The 21,437-nt window shown below is 41.9% G+C and overlaps 1 protein-coding gene across 2 annotated transcripts in view; it reads left to right on the forward strand.

Moving 5' to 3' along the window:
- Window positions 1-14,339, forward strand: part of SARNP (SAP domain containing ribonucleoprotein) — a 71,111-nt gene extending 56,772 nt beyond the window's left edge. For both annotated transcript variants that reach the window (XM_077328798.1, XM_077328799.1), the window contains 2 exons: window positions 10,131-10,220; window positions 12,059-14,339. In XM_077328798.1, the coding sequence (XP_077184913.1) occupies window positions 10,131-10,220; window positions 12,059-12,100 (132 nt within the window). In that variant the 3' untranslated portion in view covers window positions 12,101-14,339. The remainder of the gene's footprint in view (window positions 1-10,130; window positions 10,221-12,058) is intronic.
- Window positions 14,340-21,437: the final 7,098 nt, after the last annotated feature.

A 21,437-nucleotide genomic window follows, 5' to 3' on the forward strand; every position in this document is an offset into this window, starting at 1 on the left:
GAGAGCATGGGGTGGCGTGATGTCCACAGGCCCACAACCTTCTTTCTCCGGGGCAGCCGATCTCCTTTGCTGGTCCCAGCCTCAACCATAAACCCAGCAGAAGAGCTCCGTTTTGCAGGCCTTGCGGAAAGATGTCAAATCCCGCAGGGCCCACAGCTCACCCGGGAGCTCATTCCACCAGGTAGGGGCCAGGACCAAAAAGGCCCTGGCCCTGGTCGAGGCCAGGCGCGCTTCCCTGGGGCCGGGAACAACCAATAGGTTTTCCCCCGCAGAGCGTAAGGCCCTGCAGGGAACAGGGCAGTAGGCGGTCCTGCAGGTATGTGGGGCCCAAACCACGTATAGCCTTGAAGGTTAAAACCAACACCTTGAACTGAATCCGGGCAGCAGTGGGCAACCAGTGCAGCTGCCTCAGCACAGGCTGGACGTGGGCCCTCCAAGGTGTCCCAGTGAGGACCCTAGCAGCTGCACTAGCTGAAGTTTCCGGATTAAGGACAAGGGTATGCCTGCGTGGAGCGAGTTACAGTAATCTATTCTGGAGGTGACTGTCGCATGGATCACTGTGGCCAAGTGTTCGGGGGACAGGTAGGGCACTAGTAGACAGGCCTGGTGAAGATGTAAAAATGCCTGGGCATTTTTTTTTTTGACCTGTGCCTCCGTAGTCAGGGAGGCATCAATGGTCACCCCCAAATTCCTGGCTTGGGGCGCAATGGTAAGTTGCACTCCTGCCAAGGTGGGTAAGCACACTTCCTGATCCTGCCCCCTACTTCCCAGCCACAGGTCCTCTGTCTTGGAGGGGTTGAGTTTCAGGCGACACTGCTCGAACCATTCAGACACTGCTTCCAAACATCTGGCATATGGTTCCAGGGGGGAATCCGGGCGGCCATCCATAAGGAGACAGAGCTGGGTGTCATCAGCATACTGATGGCAACCCAGTCCATAACTCCATGCCAGCTGTGCCAGAGGGCTCATGAAGATGTTAAACAATGTAGGGGAGAGAACCCTACATTGCTACACTTTGTTCTTGGAGCTTGGGGTAGTGGAGCCCACATGCAGCCAGCTGGGTGACCTTGGGCTTGCCACGGCACTGAGAAAACTGCTCTGACAGAGCAGGAATGTCAGGGCTCTCTCAGCCTCACCCACCTCACAGGGTGTCTGTTGTGGGGAGAGGAAAGGGAAGGCGACTGTAAGCCGCTTTGAGCCTCCTTCGGGTAGAGAAAAGCAGCAACTCTTCTTCTTGTTTTTCTTTTTCTCCTTCTTCTAGTTGTGCATTCACTTGTGGTTTCTTTTCCCATGCATTACTTCTTAGTCAGTTACAATTTCTTCCAAGTGATGTTCAGAATTGATTTTTGTTTCCTTATCTGCTCCATTAATTCTACACTAAAACATTTATTTACCCACCATTCAGATACTATACTGGGTTTATTTTTCTGACAGCAATTAATTTGTCATAAATAAAAGTACGGGTGGACAATTCTGATCTCTGTATGGAATTGCAAACTTAAAATCTTCCTTGAGAAAAGAATAATATTTTAAATTGGAAATGCTGTCAGCTGGGATCTTTCGGTAAATGCTTGCTCCATTTATTTCACGGGTGTAGAAAGGGAAATCTGGAAATCACATGCTTCAAGAAATTTATCTGTCACTGTGCAGGAAAGGTCAGCTCCCACCCCCACCCACCCCTCCACATACATAAATGCCCATGTGCATATTTGAGCATGCCCCAGGGCTGTAGCAGAGCGTGATAGATGTTGAGATAGCTGTGTTTTGATAGAGGTAATTTTCCTCAGATGGGTTTCAGCACCCCATGAATCAAAACCTGTCAGTGAGGAGCTAAAGATGGAGTGAAGTTTATTGTAAGCGTGTTTGCATCTGACACTGGTGTGGTAGGGGGTCAAGTGAGTGAGATCATTAGAACAGTGTTGATTTAGTGGGATTGTTACACACTTTCCCTTCAGGGCAGTGAGTGGGGGTGGGGTGATTATACAAGGTTACTGGAAAAATAAATATAAACTTCAGCACAGTGCAGTATTTTACATGCCCTACAACATTAGTTTATCCATTTAGAGTCACTGTTTGACTGATTCACTCCCCCCCCTCCCCTTGCCTTTGTGCCATAAAGGTACTGACCTGGTTGTCATCAACAATGTAAATAATATGGTATTTCATTGTTAATCAAGCCCGCTGCATTGGAGTACTTATAAATAACATGTCACAGTTTTGCTGTGCTTTGCAATTCTTCCAGTTTCTCCGTGAACTGGAAGGTGCTAAGCAGAAAGCTTCAGGCTTTGGTATGTTTTTGAATACCTAGATGAAAAAAATTAGTTTTCTTCTTTCTTATCATTTCTAAAATATTTCTTGCCATGGTCCCCAAAAGCACGGTACTTTTTATTGTGTAGTAGTAACAATGGAGCCATATATTTTAGAAGCTGTATATGCATTTATATTAATACAGGAAAACTGGAGGGTTCCTTCACATGCAGATTAATTGGTGTCAGGAAAAAAGTATGCAATTTGCAAAATTAAAATGACCATGGATACATCACAAGGAAGCCACTGCATATATCATTTTCCCAGTCCTTTTACCCTGGGCACACTGCCAAACATCAGTGTTTAAATCAACACTCAGAAATAGCATGAAGTCCTGGCTCCTGCTGCTTCTTTCCCACCATCCCCCCAGTATTATCCTGTTTTCTAATGTTTTGTCATTTACTTTTACTCAGGCATTTTTACCTTTTTCATTACAGGGGAAAATGTCAAGTCATAAAAGTTTGTTGAAGCAGTGTTCAACTATTTCAAAGTGCCTTTTTCTGTCTTTAATATTTTCTCCCCTGCATGTGATAGTTAAAGCGGGAAGGTGACCAGGGGTAGTCAAAGCCCAGGGGTAGTCAAACTGCCAGCGAACGCTGGCAGAGGCTCATGGGAATTGTAGTCCATGGACCGCAGTTTGACTACCCCTGGTATAGCCAGATCTCACCAGACCTCAGAAGATAAGCAGGGTCAACCCTGGTTAGTACTTGGGAGGAAGAAGTCTACAGAGGAAAGCAATCGCAGACAACCTCTGCTTCTCTTTTGCCTTGAAAGCCCTTTGCTGAACTGCCATAAGTTGGCTGCAATTTGACAGCATTTTGCGCGCACACACACACACACACACACACACACACAGCCCCATGTATCTGGTAGTTGAGAGAAGATACCATGACTGTTACTAGTTCTTTGCTCAATTCATAATACATTTTAGGAATGTAAACATCACAACAGCTTTTCTTTAAAGAAGAAGGAAGGATGGTATTCCAGTTATCCTTGTAAAAGGTGTCTGGCCTCAGTCATGGCATTACCTCAATAAGGTGCCATTCTTTCATAAAGGCATGTGATATTTCATTACTAAAATAACACTATAAACGTTACCAGGTGCAGTTCAAGATTCTGGTTATCACAGCACTTTTAATGACCTCATAGCCACATAATCTGTAAGAGCACCTCTGCTGCTATGCTCTGCCATGACAATTGTATTTATCTGAACAAGGCTTTTTGAAGGTGCCACCCTGCAAATAGATAAGATTCATATTCACGCTCTGTAGTGGCTCCCGCACTGTGGCACAGCCTGCCTGAGGTCAGGAAACCCCCTTCCTCAATATATACACATGCATATACTTCTTTAAATTTAGAGAAAGCGCAAAACAGAAGGGAGGATAGTTTATTGAGGAGGTCAGTTTATAAAGATATTAGAACTGTAGTGCAATGGAATAGCTCAAGGGAATAGGAATGTAGTATATTGTGGTGTTTACATATCACCTTGCTTTTACTCCATTGACTTCTACCTTTGTAATCCGCTTTCTGCATTATCTGTCATGCCTTAAACTGCTCTGTCTTTGCATTGTTTTCCAGTTCTATAAACCAGTCCTCCTGGCAATTGTTTTTTGGGGTATCTTATGCAATCTAACGTAATTGTTTAATACATCTTGTGATCCATCTGGAATCTCCGTGAGAAGGGCAAGCTGTAAATGAAGTAAATATAATAATTTATAATACCCTGCATCTTCAGAGCCTTTGGGTATTCAGCGTGATAAACCGGATCTCCAAATGAAGAACTTCTCTTGGTGCTGTTTGTTAAGAGTGGTTAGGATAGACCATTTCCATTAAGGCAGCCATACCAAATATTGCCTGTTTGGATGCCTCAGTGTTAGCTTCGGTTCCAAGACTGGCAGAAGTGCTCCAAGATCACCTAAGTTGAGTTCAGAGGTCTATACAGCCGAAGCTCAAGAACACTGCACACTATTCTGTCATCCTTTTCAAAGTTACATCTGGCAGCCAGTCTGCTATATACCACGAGTTCTCCAAATCTATCTATCTAAGAGTCATGTAATGATTACAGCTTTATCAGCTTCGTAATGGCCCTCAGAAGAAGAAGAAGCCTTAGAAGAAGTATTGGAGTAGAAAATCTGAAGTATGCTGTGGCCAAAGAAATGGCAAGCCCATAGACTTAGGAACTAACTATTACAAAACGTTACAAATGCACAGAAAGAGCGTCTGCATGCTGTTACGATAACAACTGCTGCTGTTGTCAGAAGCCCCTGAGAAACAGCCACATTTTTAATTAGAACATTTCAATCACTCCTGTTGCCACAACAGATGAAGATGTCATAATTAATAAAGCTGAGCCTGGTTGCTATGGTGTCATTTATGTAAGGGATTGACATAATGAAGGCAGTCCTGCCACTCGCTGAGGAGGTGTCAAGCACAACTTCTGTGACAAAAGTGGCCTGCTGCACCAGTGATGTCATCAGGCTTGCTGTGTGAGTCGATTGATATTTTGTTTTGCATGTGTTTTTAAAAGGCAGAGCGCTTGTCACTGCTTGACTGATTAATGTCGATTAATCAAACCTGAGCAGTCCTAATTAGAAATTATTTGCAAAGATGTACTATGGAGAAAAAAGTGGACTTTATATAGTCTTAGGGGGGCTGTTCTCCAAGGTTTTCATTCTCACCATTCTGTTTTTAATACGACCAGCTGATGGCAAAGTTCAAACTCACAGAGCACTTGATGGGTGTGGGAAGCTGTGCATTCATTCAGAATTTCATAAAAAAAACAGCAATATAGTTAAAGAGCTTGTTTTATTGCTTATTTCTGTCATTCCATCAACTCTTGCATCCTCAATAAGATGATTGTGAAAGGCTATAATTATCTTAGTGCCTCTCATGGCCAGCACTACTAAATAATCAAATATATCAGATAGGACAGAAGGGAAATGAAATGTGTTGCATGAGCAGATGAGGAGAATTGCAGGAGTAGAGCAAAGTAATTGAACAATCTTAGTAGGCTGAAAATAGTACTAGAGAGCTCCCGTGGTAAATGGATGTGGTGGAAGCTCTTAAAGGGCCATGATACCCTGGATTATTACTGTAGGGCAAGGCCAGCAGAATGGTTAAAGCATGTTTTTAAAAGCCTCCCGCTTATGGGGAATCTAGTGCATCAAAAAAGATCTGGAGTCCAAATTCTATGTGTTCTCTCAGTGGAATTTAGGAAAGTAAGTTAAGTGCCATGCAGGCCAGCTTAATGAAAATGCTTCCACTAAAATGATAGCAAATTGGTTAATTTTTAAAAGATTTTAAGAAAGGTAAAGAATAAATCCTTGCATTCTATATAAGAAGATTTGACTTATATAGGTGGATCATCTTTCCTGCATTTGAGCTTAAAGTGAGAATATACATAGCATCTCTTGGTACCTACTCTCCTCTGTTCACAGTGTCAAAATTAAAATATAAGGAGAACAAGGATGAACTGCCTGAGTATGCCAACTATTAATATTCTGTGTATCAATAAGCCTCTGGTGGCCCCCTCTTGTGAAAGCTGAGCTGAGGGGTAGTAACACCCCCAAAGAGAAATCATATTAGCCCAAGAGTCTGCATTTGTCCTATCAGCTGCAGCATCTCAGTCCACTGTACTGGGAGCTCTCAAACCCCAACTGGAGGCTTGTGCAAGGTGGAGGAAAGAACACACCACAGGCCAGATCTGGGTGCATGCATACATAGGAATGATCTTTAAAAACTCCCTCTACCAATCAGCTAGAGCAGTAGACCCATTATGCACGGGACGAAATGCCCATGCTGGCAGCAGCAGGGCATCAGGGAAAATCCCCGATTATGCATGTCCCCGCCGCCAGCACGGCATGGCCCGACCCAGGGCTACGGAAGGCCCGCGTTATGCAAATGTGAGAACTTCTGCAGTCCCCGGGATACCGCGGACGCCAGCAGAGGGCCCTGACCTACGGTGTCCCTGCAGGGATATAGCACGAACCTGTGAGCTCCACGGAGCAGGCAGGGGCATCCCCCTACCCCCACTGTGGTGGGAGTGTGGTATTCCGCTTTCCGCCAGCGTGCGGTGAGGGCCCGGTACCTCCCCACTCCCCCCCCACTGCCACTGGTGGGCAGCGTCCCGGGCTTCTCGGCCCTGGCTCACAGCTCGTGTGTGCACGCTACGCCAGGGCATCAGCATACGCCGGGAGAGCCCTGCCCCCGTGTGTACGTGGGAAATGGTGGGGCATCCTGCCATGCCGCAATGGCACGTCGGCCTCCGACGTAACAGCCACCATGCATAGTGGGTTGTAGAGAGGTATAATTTCCAGAAATTTTGAAGCCATAGGGGAAAACCTTTTTTTTCCAGGAGAGATGGGGGGAAATTGAAATTTGTGTAGAAATTGAAATATATGCAATACTTACTTTCCTTTCAAACCTAAACTACATAAAATGCATCGTGGATAACTTAGCATCTAAATTTCTACTATTTGGCATATTTATTGAATTTAAAATAAAATATCTACATTTTCTGTAAGAAAAATTGCTGTATACCCATAGCACAAGTTTTTCCATCTGAGAGGTTTGAAAAATAAAAGTCAAGGGTAAAAACAAAATCCTAGCTGCCTCTAGGAATGGATATGAACAACATTTTAATGGTTCAGTTCATAATTCATGGCTGAAATCACAAACCTATGCAAACAGCTTACCTGGTTCACAAACCAAACTTCTTTGCATAGGTTCACAAGCCATTTTAAAATTTAAACCACTGCTTTTGCTCCCAGAGAAAGTGGGAGGGAATAGAAAGCAGAAGTTTAAATGGCTTCAAGCCATTTAAACCCTCTAGTTCAGCTCCCTGCAAATTCGAAGAGGCAGGGAGCAAAACCAAAGGCTGGTTCTGCTTCTTCCTCTCAAAGCATCGATTAGCAGATTGGGAGAATTTAAATGGCTCCCACCAATTTGCCCTCCAGTTTGGCTCCCCACAATTTTAAAACGTGGGAAGCAAAACCAGAGGCTTAAATATGTGAGTGAAGGGCTTTCCAGCAGAAAGGTGGAGGTGAAATGCTCCTGGGACTTTATCCTTTCCTTTCTGCTGGCCACAGCCAGCCGAGTTGGAAGGGGAAGATACCCTAGGAAGGGACATCGCTTCCCAGAAAAGGGTTCTTTATACAGAAAGGTGGAGCATTAGAAAGGCAGGGGTGAACTGCCTTCCCAGAGGCAGTTCACCCCTGCCTTTCTAATGCCCCACCTTTTTAAACCCTACTTTCTACTGCTTGTAGTTTTTTATGGGAGGCAGAAATCAGGACCATTTAGATGTCCTTGTTTTCTGCTCCATAAAAAGCTGTGGGGTTTTTAATGATTCTGAGTCATTTAAGTTGAACAGCTGAGTGGTGAGGAGCTCACTGACACTCAGCTGTTTCTTGTGGAGAGCAGAAAGCAGGAGTAAACTCCTGTTTTCTGTTGTTCATGAACTGTCACAAATTGCACCAAAATTTATAGTAGTTTATTGCGGTTCTTCACTTCACTAACTTCCATTTGCCAACCCCAAATAGGCCAAAATTCATGACATACTTTAGTTCGTAGTAGTTTGTCCCCATCCCTATCTGCCACCACAGCCCAAGGATCTACTCTGCTATGAAGCCATAGCAGCCATTTTGTGTTTGGTTCTGCCAGCTGTTTTGTGGCAGACATTTTGTTGCTGCACTCACCATACTCTCAGAAGTCTAAAAGTTCTTGCAGGTTTTGAAACGTGGGGGATCCCTAGCTTATATGAATTAGGTTACAAGCATTGATTTATTATTTATACTTATTCACTTAATACTGCTTATGAACAAAAACAAATCAACTCCACAACCATAATTATAGACTAGAATATAAATCTGTTACATTTTTTTCTTACTCTTGACCACACAAGGAGCTAGATTACGCCGAGGAGTGAATAACCAATGTTCATTCAGTGAGCTTTATGGCAAAGTTAAATTTGAACTTGGTCTCCCAACCCTGTCCCACATTCTAATCATTTACACAAAGGAAAGTAATAATTCTCTGCCTCCTTATACTTGTGAGTACTGGCAACTCATGCAGAATTAAGCATCGAGTAAGTCACACCAAGTACTTGGTTTCTTTTTTTGTACGTGATGTTGGCTGTCAGTAGACACAGAATGCTGGATCCAACACTCATTTTTCTGCTGTGGAAGTGCACATAGGAGGGGAGCTTTGCCAGTCCTACCCAATTGATGCAACCACACACACACACACACACACACACACACTCCAACATTTTTGATAGGAGTCACCTGAACCCTATGGACAGCATTACAGAGAGAGTGGAGGGACTCCACCAGAAAAGAGTGGTAACATTTAATCCAAGGTATTTGCATGAGTTACCATTTCGATTGTCTCAGCTCTTATGTGTATGTATGGAAGATATTCTATGGTTTTTTGTTTTGACTGCAAATGAGCCTCCGGAGAGGGCGGTATGCAGATATAATAAATAAAATAAAATAAATGGAAGAACATGACTATATTTCAATCTTGTATTTCTCCCTATTAAGATTGGTTTGTTGCATTCATCTTCAGATATTGGTTTAGAATGGCTTTTTAAGACAATGGAGTCAAGGCAGTATTCATCATTGTGGTGGATATTTAGTGATGCTAGGTTCCTGGTGACATTGAACAATACTCAGGATCCTATTGACTTATAGGCAAAATGTAAAGTGTTAGTTTTGACCCATGTAGCATTTATAGTAAATTTCCTGTTATAAATCAACTGTGTAATTTGTCATTCATCTGGTGCAAATAGCATTTGAGTCGGGCAAGCTGCACTCTCCCATACCCACCCCACTACAGATACAGATATCTATATCTTCATGGTCTGTTGTGGTTCTTTAAAGCCAAGAGAGGTAGCATTGCTTCTTGTATCCAAGAAAAATACAGCCCATTGATATCAAAATGTTTGCAATCTGTCTACTCTTTCTTATTTGCTCTAAAGGACTGCAGGTTCTATAAATCTTGAAAAAAAGAGAGGAAAGGAATGCACGCTTGCAGACATCATAGTATTTCTTCAGGTAGAAAGAGCCAGATGTCATTTTCTGCTTTTAATGGCCAAGACTTGTCACAACAACTGGAGTGTAGTGAGGAGCAGCAGGGGAGAGAAAGAAAGGAGAAGTCAAGTGATTAAAGTGACTGGAGAAAAGTATTCCTTGAAAAAATATTTGCAGGGTACGTGGGTACATTATTTTTAGCCACCTCTCCAGAGAACTGTTTGATGCAAGCAGCTTAAAATAACTGCTTGATAGAACAATAAAAATAATCACTGTTAAACATTAATTAAAAAGCAGCAATAAAAACAGTTAAAGTAATTTAAAACCAGTTGAAGATGGAGGAAAAACCAGATACAACTATAATTAACCAAGCCATAAAATAAATAGCAGCATAAAGTCCATATAAACAGGGTCAGTTGAAAAGACTACATGAAAAACAGCCAGATTAAATCATTCGTATATGAATTTGTAATTATGTATGTATGTGTACACATGCATTGCATACCCGGGATATAAGAAAGAAAGCACAACCTTTGGGCAACTCTGAAATAAAACAGAGATCTGGCTTGCTTTACATCACAGACTCTGCAGATGTATAGTCTCTCTGGAAGTTGATAGTAGTTTATTATTTAGGTTAGCATCTGGTTCTGAGAACCAACTACCTATGCAGTCTTGTAAAACTGATTTCCACCGAATGGCATGTAAGGCTTGGAGAGAGCAAAGAAAGAAGGTAAATCAGCTATTAAATGGATCTCACAAGGAACTGAATTTTTTTCTTCCCATCTTTTTTAATAGACTGAAGATGACGAGAAGCTCAAAAAGAGAAAGGAGAGATTTGGTATCGTAACAAGCTCAGCCGGAGCAGGAACTACAGAGGACACAGAGGTAACGATGAGAAGGGTCATGGTTTCTGTCTTTATACTGGTCTGAGTAGCAGATAAGAATATTTTCTGCAATAAATTGTTAGCATGCCAAGCACTCCACAAGATGGTGCTGTCTCTCTTTAATGCACTTCTTGCCCCTACCCCCTTGACTTTGTTTACCTTCTTGGTTCTTCAGTTGGACTCAGTGGCAAGACAGGTATTCCATCAATGGATGACAATAAACATGGTTGCCTTTTCTCTTTAAAGGCAATATATTGGGTCACTGTTGCCTCAGTGTTATATATTTATTTATATTTTATCACTGTCTTAATTTTTTTCACATGCGGAATTTCTGTCCTGCCCTCATTAGTAGAGTAAATCTTTGTGACCTCTCCAAAACTTACATTAGCTTCATGTCTGAACTGAAATTTGAATCTGGGTCAGCTGATACAGCTTTCTGTCTATTAAGGTGGGTGAGTGAGAGTGAGTAGAAGTTGCTCTGGCCGTATGGATTGCTATCTCCCTGCCTCTTCAAAGGCAGCTAAAAAGCTCCTTATTGAAATTATTGTCAAGGAAGAAGTAGTAATAGTTTTTCACTGTCTTTAATTTAAATTTGTAAAATCTGTATTACCAAGTTTGAATCGTTTCTTAACATTTGTGCTGTTGTGAGTTTCATTTTCAAACTCTAAATAGTGCTTGGGTCACAGAACAGTAGAACAAGAATCTAATGTTGCTTTCCTTCTTATTCAATATTGTTCTAATCTCTTATGAATTTTCATAGTTTTTTGAGCAGTCTGTTACTGCTTCTCAGCATATTTTGTAAGATTTTATGATCAAACAGGTTATCTCTTTATGAGTCTTCTGGTGCATTGTTCTGAACAATGTATCACAAACTAATTTTAGTTAGATCCTTGACTTCGAATATGGTCGTTCTTTGTGTACTCCTGCTTATTGTGATTGGTCTTAAGCCAGAATCCGTGAGCCAAGTGGTTTTCTAATTGCAGGCTGATGTTTCCTCTGAAAGAGAAGTAATATTTGGGTATCTGAACCCCATTCCTTGAACGAATCCTGGGTAGTATAGACAGGATGTTTGTTTTCTTTAGCATCTTGTATAGGGTTCCGATGTGGCCTGGTGCTTTTTGTTTTTGGCAGATGTTGTGCAAGCTCTGCTGTACAAAATGAAGTAGTAGCTGTAGAATGATCCCCCTGTTCAGTCTGAGTGAAGGGGGTGTTTGGGCTCTGGTCTGAGGGATTCCATGCTTTTCCGTTAGGTCACTTGGAGACTGCGCCTGAAACAAAAAGGTCTTTTTCTGGTATTGTGTATGCTGAACGGCACCTTTTCCCTGGAGATTCTTGATTAGGACTTCTGTTACCCCTCAGGCTATTTATCCTGGTAAAAATTAAGATTTATATGCCCCTGGTGTATTGACTTAGAGGCATATCTCAGAGACGCATGAGTATATTTAATGCATTTGACTGTGTCCCTCTCGCCTTCCCCATGAATAGAAGAGTGTTAACCCTTTGGCCTTTTACATTTCCCACCTCCCCATTGCCTGGAAGGCTTTCCAGGCCTCTAAAGTGGTCATTGTTCCTAGCATAGCTCTCTTGTATAACCCAGCAAGATGAAGCAACCACCAGGCCACTGTATCTCGAGCTTTTGCAATTTAATTTCTTACTTTGGTTGGAGGCCCAGTTGCCAATGTGGTGACCCTTGTGAAATGTGATATGAAAAGTACTTTCTTGAACTAACAGTGTGACACTTCTTGTCGACACTCTCCTTTCCCAAATGCTCTAACACACGCTCACAGTTTGCCATTCCCTTTTGTGTTATTTCATCTTTCTTTTAATTCCTATTTGCAGGCAAAGAAAAGAAAAAGAGCAGAGCGTTTTGGCCTCGTCTGATCCTCGTCTTAGTGCTTACTTGTGTTTAGGGTGTGTCTTTTACGCATTCTCGTTCTGCGTACCTAATAAGAATTACAGGTTTCTTCCTCACACAGATGTTGGCTTTGCATTTTAAAATTAGCTGTTCAATTGTGCCCTTCCCCTTTGGACTTGTACATGAAACATGTTTTGGAGTATAGAATAAAAACGTTCTTTTCGAGTATGCAACCGTTTGAATTCTCTGTCATATTCTCTTATCTGCCATGCATATTCAGTGTCCACCTGTGTAAAGAGGGGTGTAAAAATCTCCAACTTATTTGTCCTCTTTTGTACAGGTAGAAACTGCTGCATAAAATTCAAAAAACAACAATCACTGATTGTGGAAGTATACTGAATATGAAGATTTCTGATGCATCATTAGGTCAAATTGAAGTTAGCCAACATTATTTAAGTCAGGCACAGTCTATACTCATCCTTACACATTCATTTCTTCATTAATTCGTTTTTCATATTGCCTATGGCTAAATGCTAGTCTTCTTTCTCCCTCCCACCATTAACAATGCCTAAATATTATCTGACAGCTGACTGTCCCCAGTGTGAGAATAAAAATGTTTTATGTTCAAAACCAAAGCATTTCATTTCTTGGGTTTTGCCACAAGTTCCCTTACATTGGGTCTTATGAAGTAATATCTCAGGTCTGTCATACAACCAGCCTGGAAGGGTCTTGTATAGTGACCAGATAAACTATAAGCCATGCTTTTTTATACCTTATGCAGCTGCCTGTGTATTAAAGGATAGTTTTGGCCCACAGAATGGAATTAATTGAATGACTATGCATGGCTGTAGTTTAGAGCAGCCCAGGATGAAGAAAGCTCATGGATTTAGCCATGGATTTAGTAACCAATGATATCCTGACTCCCAGAGATGCTTTGTGTGTATGTAAAATGCCATCAAGTCACAGCTGACTTATGGCAGCCCCATAGGGTTTTCAAGGCAAGAGACTAACAGAGGTGGTTTTCCATTGCTTTGCCTTTCATTAGGACCCCAGAGTTCCTTGGTGGTCTCCCATCTCAATACTAATCAGGGCTGACCAAAGGTCCTGATGATGGTATTTTAGAAGGCTCGGGGAAGTTTTTGTCTTTCATTTATAAATTGAAATAATTTTATTTTTAAAAAAGAAGTATAGTGAGAATGAAACACTGTAAAGATGATAACCATGGAATAAATTATAATTATATAGAATGTTGATGTTCAGAGTTTTTTTAATGTGTCTTAGCTCAATTTTCAAATTATATTTTTCTCATTTTTTCCATAAATCTGACGCTATTTGGAAAGAGCTACATTTGCGTTGTTGATTTAATATAGTGAGTTGTGGTAAGCACCTCATATTGTTGCATCTCATTTCCTAATTTCCTAAGTTATACATGAAGAACAGAAGTCTGTTCTTGTTGAATTATGTAACTTCATCCTGGTCAGACCAACTGCATGCTTTGACGTACTATCCAAATCTCATTTGGTCTTGAAAGTTAAACAGGGTTGGCCCTGGTTAGTATTTGGATGAGAGACCACCAAGGAAGTCCAAGGTTGCTCTGCTGAGCTAGGCAATGACAAGCCACCTCAGAATATCTCTTGACTTGAAAACCCCATCAGTCAGCTGCAATTTGATGATACTTTACACTGCCAGACCAAACACTGTTTAGCTAGTATTACAGATGTGTTTCACCTTCTAAAATCTGCATACAAAAGGTGTCTTTTCTTGTTGTTCCTGGTTTTTAGACTGTCATTGGTTGGATTTCAGTCTGAATGGGTTCTGTATGAGCTCTAATATGTTTTTAGTAAGGACTGAATTTTCCTCCATGTTCATCACGCAGCTTCTGTATATGGAGTAGGCGAAACACAGTTAAGAAATATGATTATCTGTGTCTAATTTTTATGTTATGAATATTTCAGCTGTGTGCGTTAATTAATCAGCTATTCCAAAGTGTTATACTCAGCTTTCTTCTTGACATCTTAGAGCAATACGCTAATTTGCCACTAGATCCTGGGGTCATCTGATATCAGTTTAACAACCCGACTTCTAAAAATGCATATTCTTAATTTTATTCTGATTTTGTTTTGTATGTTGATTTTTATAATATATGTTTTCTACTCATCAAATGTTGGTGGTTTGGTTACTTGCTTGAGATGTTTTGTAGTGTGTTTTGAAACCAGGACTACCTTTTGCTCTTGGTTTCATAATAAAATTGCTTCTTCAAGGCAATACTTGTATGTGCTTCTTTGATGGATCGCGGCACCAGTTGTGTCTTTTTGTATTTTAATCTGACGATGTGCACATAAAAGTCACAAAAGGAACTGAACTGCTGAAGGCGCTAATAGACATTTACAGGATTTCTTTCACACGTTATGGGCTTTTTGTTGTTGTTGTTGTTGTTGTTGTTGTTGTTGTTGTTGTTGTTGTTAATTAAGTTTTCTCCAAACGGGGAAGGGTCAAAGAAGGGGAGAGAATGGATGCAGCAGGTGTGCAGTTCAGCTTGATGAGGCAGGATGGTAGCTACTGGGAGAACTTATTCGGTTTAAAATATATATCCTTACTCCTGAACACATACGTCTAAAGATAAAAAAAGGAATCTTTATTAAAGTGTGTAGAGAAGCTACTCGGGTTCCTACAGATCATGAAAAGAAATTCAGTTCCAGTTGAATAATTATGTAAATAGCTTTGTTCACAATAAAGTTTAATTGATGTTGCAGATCCGATCTTGTCCTTCCTATATAGCTGGATGTGAAGCAAAAATGCATGAAGGCTCAGTCATCTCAATCATCACATATTTTTCATTTATATTCTGGTTTTGCGGTCATGAAGCGAAGGCCCATGGTGAATACGTATATGTACATGTGATCACGTCCTTTTATTTCAGTTTAATTTATTGCAAATAATTACTGCATCCTGGTTCTATCCTTAAGTATGCTTGGATATTCATTCTTACTAATTAACCACTCTGTTGGTTGAGTATGAAAGGACAATTAAGAAATATTTTTTAAAAACTAACCCACTAAGTGATTCTGAGCACCCTTAATTTGTCTAAGGCAGTGGTCCCTAACCTCCCGTCCGGGGACCGGGACTAGTCCGTGGATCAGTCGGTACCGGGCCGCGGCTCCTCCTTGTCCTCCTCCTCGGCTGCCACCTTGGGGGCTGCCCTGCCACTCTGCCACCGGCTAACCTTTGGTGGTCTCCAGTGACCGCCATGGCTGCCCCCCCCCCCCAGGAATGGCACTGCACAGCTTCAGGTTTTAATAAATGATCTTTTGGAGGTATTTTTCATTTTAGTTTGCTTTGTATTTCACAGGAACATTTTCAGTGTAGCTGAAAATTACTATCAAGAAAGGGGCTAGAAAAAACATCTTACTTGGACAACTGGAATAATAAGAAATCAGAAAATAACTTTTCTACGGTGTCTCATTTTTTTATATTTTGTAAATAGAAACCAAGAGTTCTGCAGCCTCCTATCCCTACCCCACCTCAGGATAGTGTAACTATTTCTTTTTTAGGACTAATTTTTATCTAGTGGTGGTTACACCACTTAAGATTAAATTAAGGTAGGTTATTCTGCAGAACTGCTGTCCCTGTATTACTGTAAGTCAGCATGAGGACATTTTTTTGTTTCTTTCATTGACTAACGCTTATAGAGAGTGATTTTTTTCTTCCTACCTGTTTGTCTATTATATCCCAAGCAAAGGATTATATTTAGTCATTGCCTGTTGCCAGTGCCAAGAATAACCTTGTCAAGAAATGTATAAAGGGTCATGTAGACAAAAGCATCCTAATTGCTGCAGTCCAAGGTAGCTGCCACTGGAAGAGAAAGGTAAGTAGATACCTAGAAAGATATAATCCAGCTGATTTAAGTTTAAACTGAGAGAACCTTACTCTTAATGGGCAAAGTGTATATTTACCTATGGTGTCCTTGTTCAAATTCTTAAAATAAAAATGTATCCCAGATCTGGCCCTAATCTGTCAAATCCATTGTCTTTTCTAGCTCAGGTACTAATACAATCACAGATCCTTTTTTCCCCTTGCTTTCCTTATCCGGGCACCTTTGCCAATTGTCTGTGCTCCTAGGGGGTAATTGCTAGTTAGAATTTCTTACCACTACCTTGTGCTCCACTCCGGTAGTGGGGGGAGGCTTTTATTAGGACACTATCTTTTAAAAGGTATTCATTCCCTCTTTTTTCAGAGGGAAGGGGGGAATCATTCTAATCAAACAGTGTTTAAAACACTACCTAATTTATTTTTCCTCTCTTAAGCTGGGGGCCGCTCGTGACTAATTTGAGCTGAATAGGCAGATAGAAAAAGCAGCGGGCATACAATGAGTGGTGGAAAGTGTGGGAAAACGAGCGAAAGAAAGGGATGGCCAAGCCTTGCAGCGTGAGAGCTCTGGAAGACCGTGTAGCACCCAAATTCAGCATGAAGTCACTTTTGAACAGTAGATGCTTGCACTCTAAATGCAAGTAGAACTATAGGTCAAGGAGGGGAAGATGGAGATTTGCGTTCGGCATGCACAATGTAAGTGGGGAAAGGGGGGGGGTGAAGAAGGGACACCATGTGTGCGTGCATCCCTTCACAAAGAAATACAAACACATGTTCTTCCCAATTGCAGTGTCCTCCACTCCCCAGTGGCCTCTTGCCCCTGAGTCCTCTGTGGGTGGGTTTGAAAATCTCCTGTTTAAATTCAGGAAAATAACAAAACAAAGGGAGAAGGATCTTGGAAGTGTGTGGCAGTGAGGAGTTAATAAAGAGAAATGTGTTCTCTTCCCTGCCCCCCCCCCCCAGTCCTGCTGCTCTTTTAAATATTTATAGAGACACAGCAAAATTTTATTTCTAGAGGCGGGCAAATCAACTGACCTCTCACCTGAAGCTTTGACCTTTGAAACTCTAATTATTCCCCCTCTGCTAAGGGAGGGGCTAGAAGGGATTGGCCAATTTCTGGCCAGCTGTGAGGTGAATTGCTTCCTTGTGCTGTGAGCTGTAATTTCTCTATAATGTCAGTTGCTTTCCTCTTTGCCTCTTCATGAATAGCAAGAGCTAGAACGGTGGCAGAATCTTAAATCTTATTTCCCGAAATCTCAGGTTCCTCTTGAAATTAGCCACACCACGCTCTCTTCATTGAAGATGCACATCAACAAATTGGAGAATGGTGGTGTTTTTGTACTGGTGTCAGTTATCAACACAATGCTGTTATTAACTAATACAACATTTACCTTTAAGGAAGGAGGATTAACAATAATGTAAAAGAATCCTTAAATACTTTCTACATGAGCGAAGTAGAAGCAGAGGTATCGATCACATCCTTTAAAGCTATGGCCGTACTTGCATGGCAACATCCTGAAAACTTGCAAAAGTTTTTTTCTGTAGCTTTTTCAGAAAAGCAGGGGTTGCTTTCAGTTTTTCCACGTGAAAAAAATATTGCTGAAGTTCATGCCAGTATCACATTCTTGACTGCAGAGAATGTAGGATAAGTCTTGTCTGTCTGTTATTACCTCTCATGGTCCATTTTCTTATAACTGCAATAAGCTTGGAAGAACACTGGGATAAAAGTCTGTGTTCATTCTAAATGAAGCTGAAGGCTATGTTTGAATGTGAATGCTAACCAGCTGCTGAAGAAACAACCTGTCTAAAATTTTAGGAAGAATTTTAGTGGACTGTGTGAAGACAAATCTTCTTTAGATACTCTCTGTGAGGCAGAATGAAATCCTTGCACTTAGATCTATGTCTTCCCATTGTTTGAACAAAGGGTGATCTCCAAGGGCTTGGTTTGTGAGAGGGGTAAGGCTTTTATCATAATGACTTTAAACAAAATAATTCCCAAGACATCAGAGAAGGCTGAAGCTGAATACTGCAGAGAAAGCTGAAGCTGTGAATACTGTTGTGATCCTTGGCTTTGAGGAGAAATAGAGATAAATGCCTTTCAAACTTTCTTCTGACCACTTTCTGGCACCACTTTTATCTGTTGGTAACAAAACTGATGGGGGCCAGTCATAATTTCTAGCTTAGCATTTTAATTACAGTAGATAGATATTTGCATGAAGGCAGACTTGTGAGGAAGCAGTCAAAAGACTTGGATCAGAGGCCTACATTACATCATAGCTGGCACAAGGTTTGGCCCTGGTGTGTGGGTGGTCATCTACAGTAAGGGTAACTAATATATGCCTGTCCTAATTTCTCCAGTTCCAGCTCAGAGTTGATACCCTAGCGCCCCCCACCCCCATATTTTCTCCCTCCAAATTAGGTCAGCCACTGGCCAAGCAGAAGCAGGTGATGCAGACATGGCGAGAACAATAGCAATTGCTCATTAAACTTTTGCAATCTTTCTTCGAAACAAACACACTGGGGGAGAATATGTGTATGCTAAAACATCTGTGCCTTTAAGTCAGGCTTTCTCAACCAGTGTTTCATGAAACCCTGGGGTTTCTTGATGGCCCTGGGGTTCCTGAATGGGTGGGAGTTAATTACTATTTTTTAAATTTTGTTCTTTATTGGTTGATGTGAACCCCACCACCACCAAAATGACCAGTGATGAATCTGCAGGGTGTGGGAAGGGGAAGAGCCCCAGGTGAGCATGTACACAGATACGCTTCTCAACCGTATTCTGCATGATCGCACCAATTGTGGGTTTTCTCACAACCTGAGGAATGTTTCAGGAGGGTTGCTCTCCCCCTAAAGGACAAGGTTTGTAGCTTGGGATGTCCTTGGGCCTGGGTATCCTGTTGGATAAACAAATGACAGTGAAAGCGAACTGCCTTTCAGCAGTTTTGACTGGCAAGCTAGCTTCAGCCTTTCCTAGACAGAAAAGATTTTGCCACTTTGGTCCATGCCCTGGTAACATCTAGATTAGAGTTCTGTAATGCACTCTATGTGGGGCTGCTCTTGAAGACTGTCCAGACAACGGCCAAGTTGGCACAGAATGCTGTTGCCAGTGTGTTGACAGGAGTATAGGGACTATATCTTCTTCCAGTCTTGTTCCAACTACCCTGGCTTTTGTTCCTGGGCTCAAATCAAGGTGCTGGTATTGACCTTTCAAACCCTGTATGGCCTAGCATACCTGAAGGAATGCCTTCTCCTGTACAAACTTGCCCACTTGCTCTGGTAATCTTCTGAGACCCAGCTTCAGTTGCCCCTCCCATCTGAGGCTAGATGGATGGCAACCTGAGAAAGGGCCTTCTTAGTTGTGGCCCCAAAATTTTGGAATTCCCTCTTCAAGAGATTTATCTGTCTCCTCCTATCATTGTCTTTTGCTAGCAGTGAAGACATCTCTGTTTCATCTGACATACTTTAATTTAGAAGACCAATTATAGTTCTCAGCCAGTATTGTATGTATTTTAAGGTCTAGCTTTCTCATCAGCTTCTCCTCAGTTATCCTGAAGCTGCTGCATGCCAATCAATATCTATGGCCAGGAATGTAATTTACCATCTTCCATCCATTCAGGATAATAGCAGAAGTCCTCAGTGCTCCTTTAGTTTGTTCATAACTGTTAGAATTGGATTCTTTATTTCCTGCTGCTCCCCTCTTCACAGATTATCCACACGGCTGCTCTCCTTTTGATAACTGTCATAGAATCAATATGTTCCCTGTACACAGCTCGTGCCAGCAATATGTTCTGAAAGGGCTTCCCAGTTTTATCCACATGGTGACAAGCTGAATCCTTAGGGAGAAAATGTGAAGCCCTAACAAAGGCTTTTTAAGACAAACTCGGGCTTTAAGGCAGGTGTAGTCAAACTGCGGCCCATGGGAATGGTAGTCCATGGACATCAGGAGGGCCACAGTTTGACTACCCCTGCTTTAAGGTGTCACTTCTGCTCAGAGACAGGTGGCACTGAGAACTTGTCTTGAGCACCGTATATAAAAACTTTGCGTCTAAAAGAAAGCTTAAATGAAAGTGCAAATGGAACAGAGTGGGAATTCAGAACAGAAAGAAAAAGCATATTGAAGTTTTTCTTTCAAGAATGGCGAGTCTGTAGGCAGGAGCCTACTGAACTGATATTTATGTCCCTCCTATAGTATGTTTTAGGCACGTCTACAAATAGCAAATTAGGAAGATACAGCAGTTACAGAAGGAATGCATGGTAAACTAAGGAAAAGTAATTTAGGGGTAGTAATATTTCAAGTGACATGCTGTGCTAGACAGAAGATCCATATATTCAGCGTATCACCAGCGTCTCTATTGGTGGCTAACCAGGTGCTTTGGGGAACTTTGCAAGCAGGGAATGGTAGCAATAGCTTTCCACTGCTGTTTGCACATGAATCTGATAACTGAAGAAGCGCTAGTTCTGAACACTTGGTAAGCCAACCCTTGTTCTTCAAGCCAATTTGATAGTTTTCAGATGCTTTAGCTCAAATTACCCTTGGACAGGGGAACTTTCAGTAACTGACCCATAAAGGCTAGCCACCAAGTGATTGTTTATATAAATGGCACGACTTTTGGAACGGTTCCCATGCATGCATGCATCTTTTTGGATGTCACCCATTCAGTTTGCTCAGATATAGCTGCCTCCTAGATCTGGCCAGATATCATCTTTGAATATGTTGGCATGAACAGCACATTGTGATGAAATGTTTCCACGTGGTGTGCCATGGGAGTTCTGTAAATGCAAAGCATTATAAAATCATAGAGTCGGAAGGGACCTCCCCCTGCATAATACTGGAACTCACAACTACCTGCCCACCCACAGTGATCCCAGTTTCACGCCCAAGTGGTCCCCCCTCCCACCAAAAATCTCCAGAATCCAGCCTGCCCTGGAGGAAATTCACCTACCATCCCACAGTGGTGATCAGCAATACCCTGGCAATGCAAGGAAGGGCCACAAGAGACAAACACTGGCACATCCCTTCCTGCCTACACATTCAACATCTGCCTAAGTTCATAAAACCAGCATTTCTGTCGGATGACTATCCAGCCTCTGCTTAACAAGCTTCCAAAGAGAGAGAACCCACCACCTCCCGAGGAAGCCTGTTCCACTGAGGAATATCCCCCCAGTGTTTAAGCAAGAGCCTAGATGCTTGAAGAAGAAAGACTGGCATGCATTGACGATTTTATTTACTTATCATTTGGTGCACATTTGTTCTAGTTTCTACTCTGAAATAAACCTGTGCTTTCAGAGGGATTGTTATCTTGTCCTGCTACCCCTTTGTTCCGTTTGCTCTTTTGACTGAACGAACGAATGTGCATCAAATTTCCTTCCTGCCCAAATGTAACCTGCAAGCTGGAGCTGCGCCGATTGACTTCATGTCCATGTGTGCATGTACGTTCACAGCACTTCCTCTGATTGGGGCAATGTAATTAGCTCTTGCATTCTCAGCATACCTGT

This window comes from Paroedura picta, chromosome 3 (assembly GCF_049243985.1).
Source record: "Paroedura picta isolate Pp20150507F chromosome 3, Ppicta_v3.0, whole genome shotgun sequence".
Lineage (NCBI taxonomy): Eukaryota > Metazoa > Chordata > Lepidosauria > Squamata > Gekkonidae > Paroedura > Paroedura picta.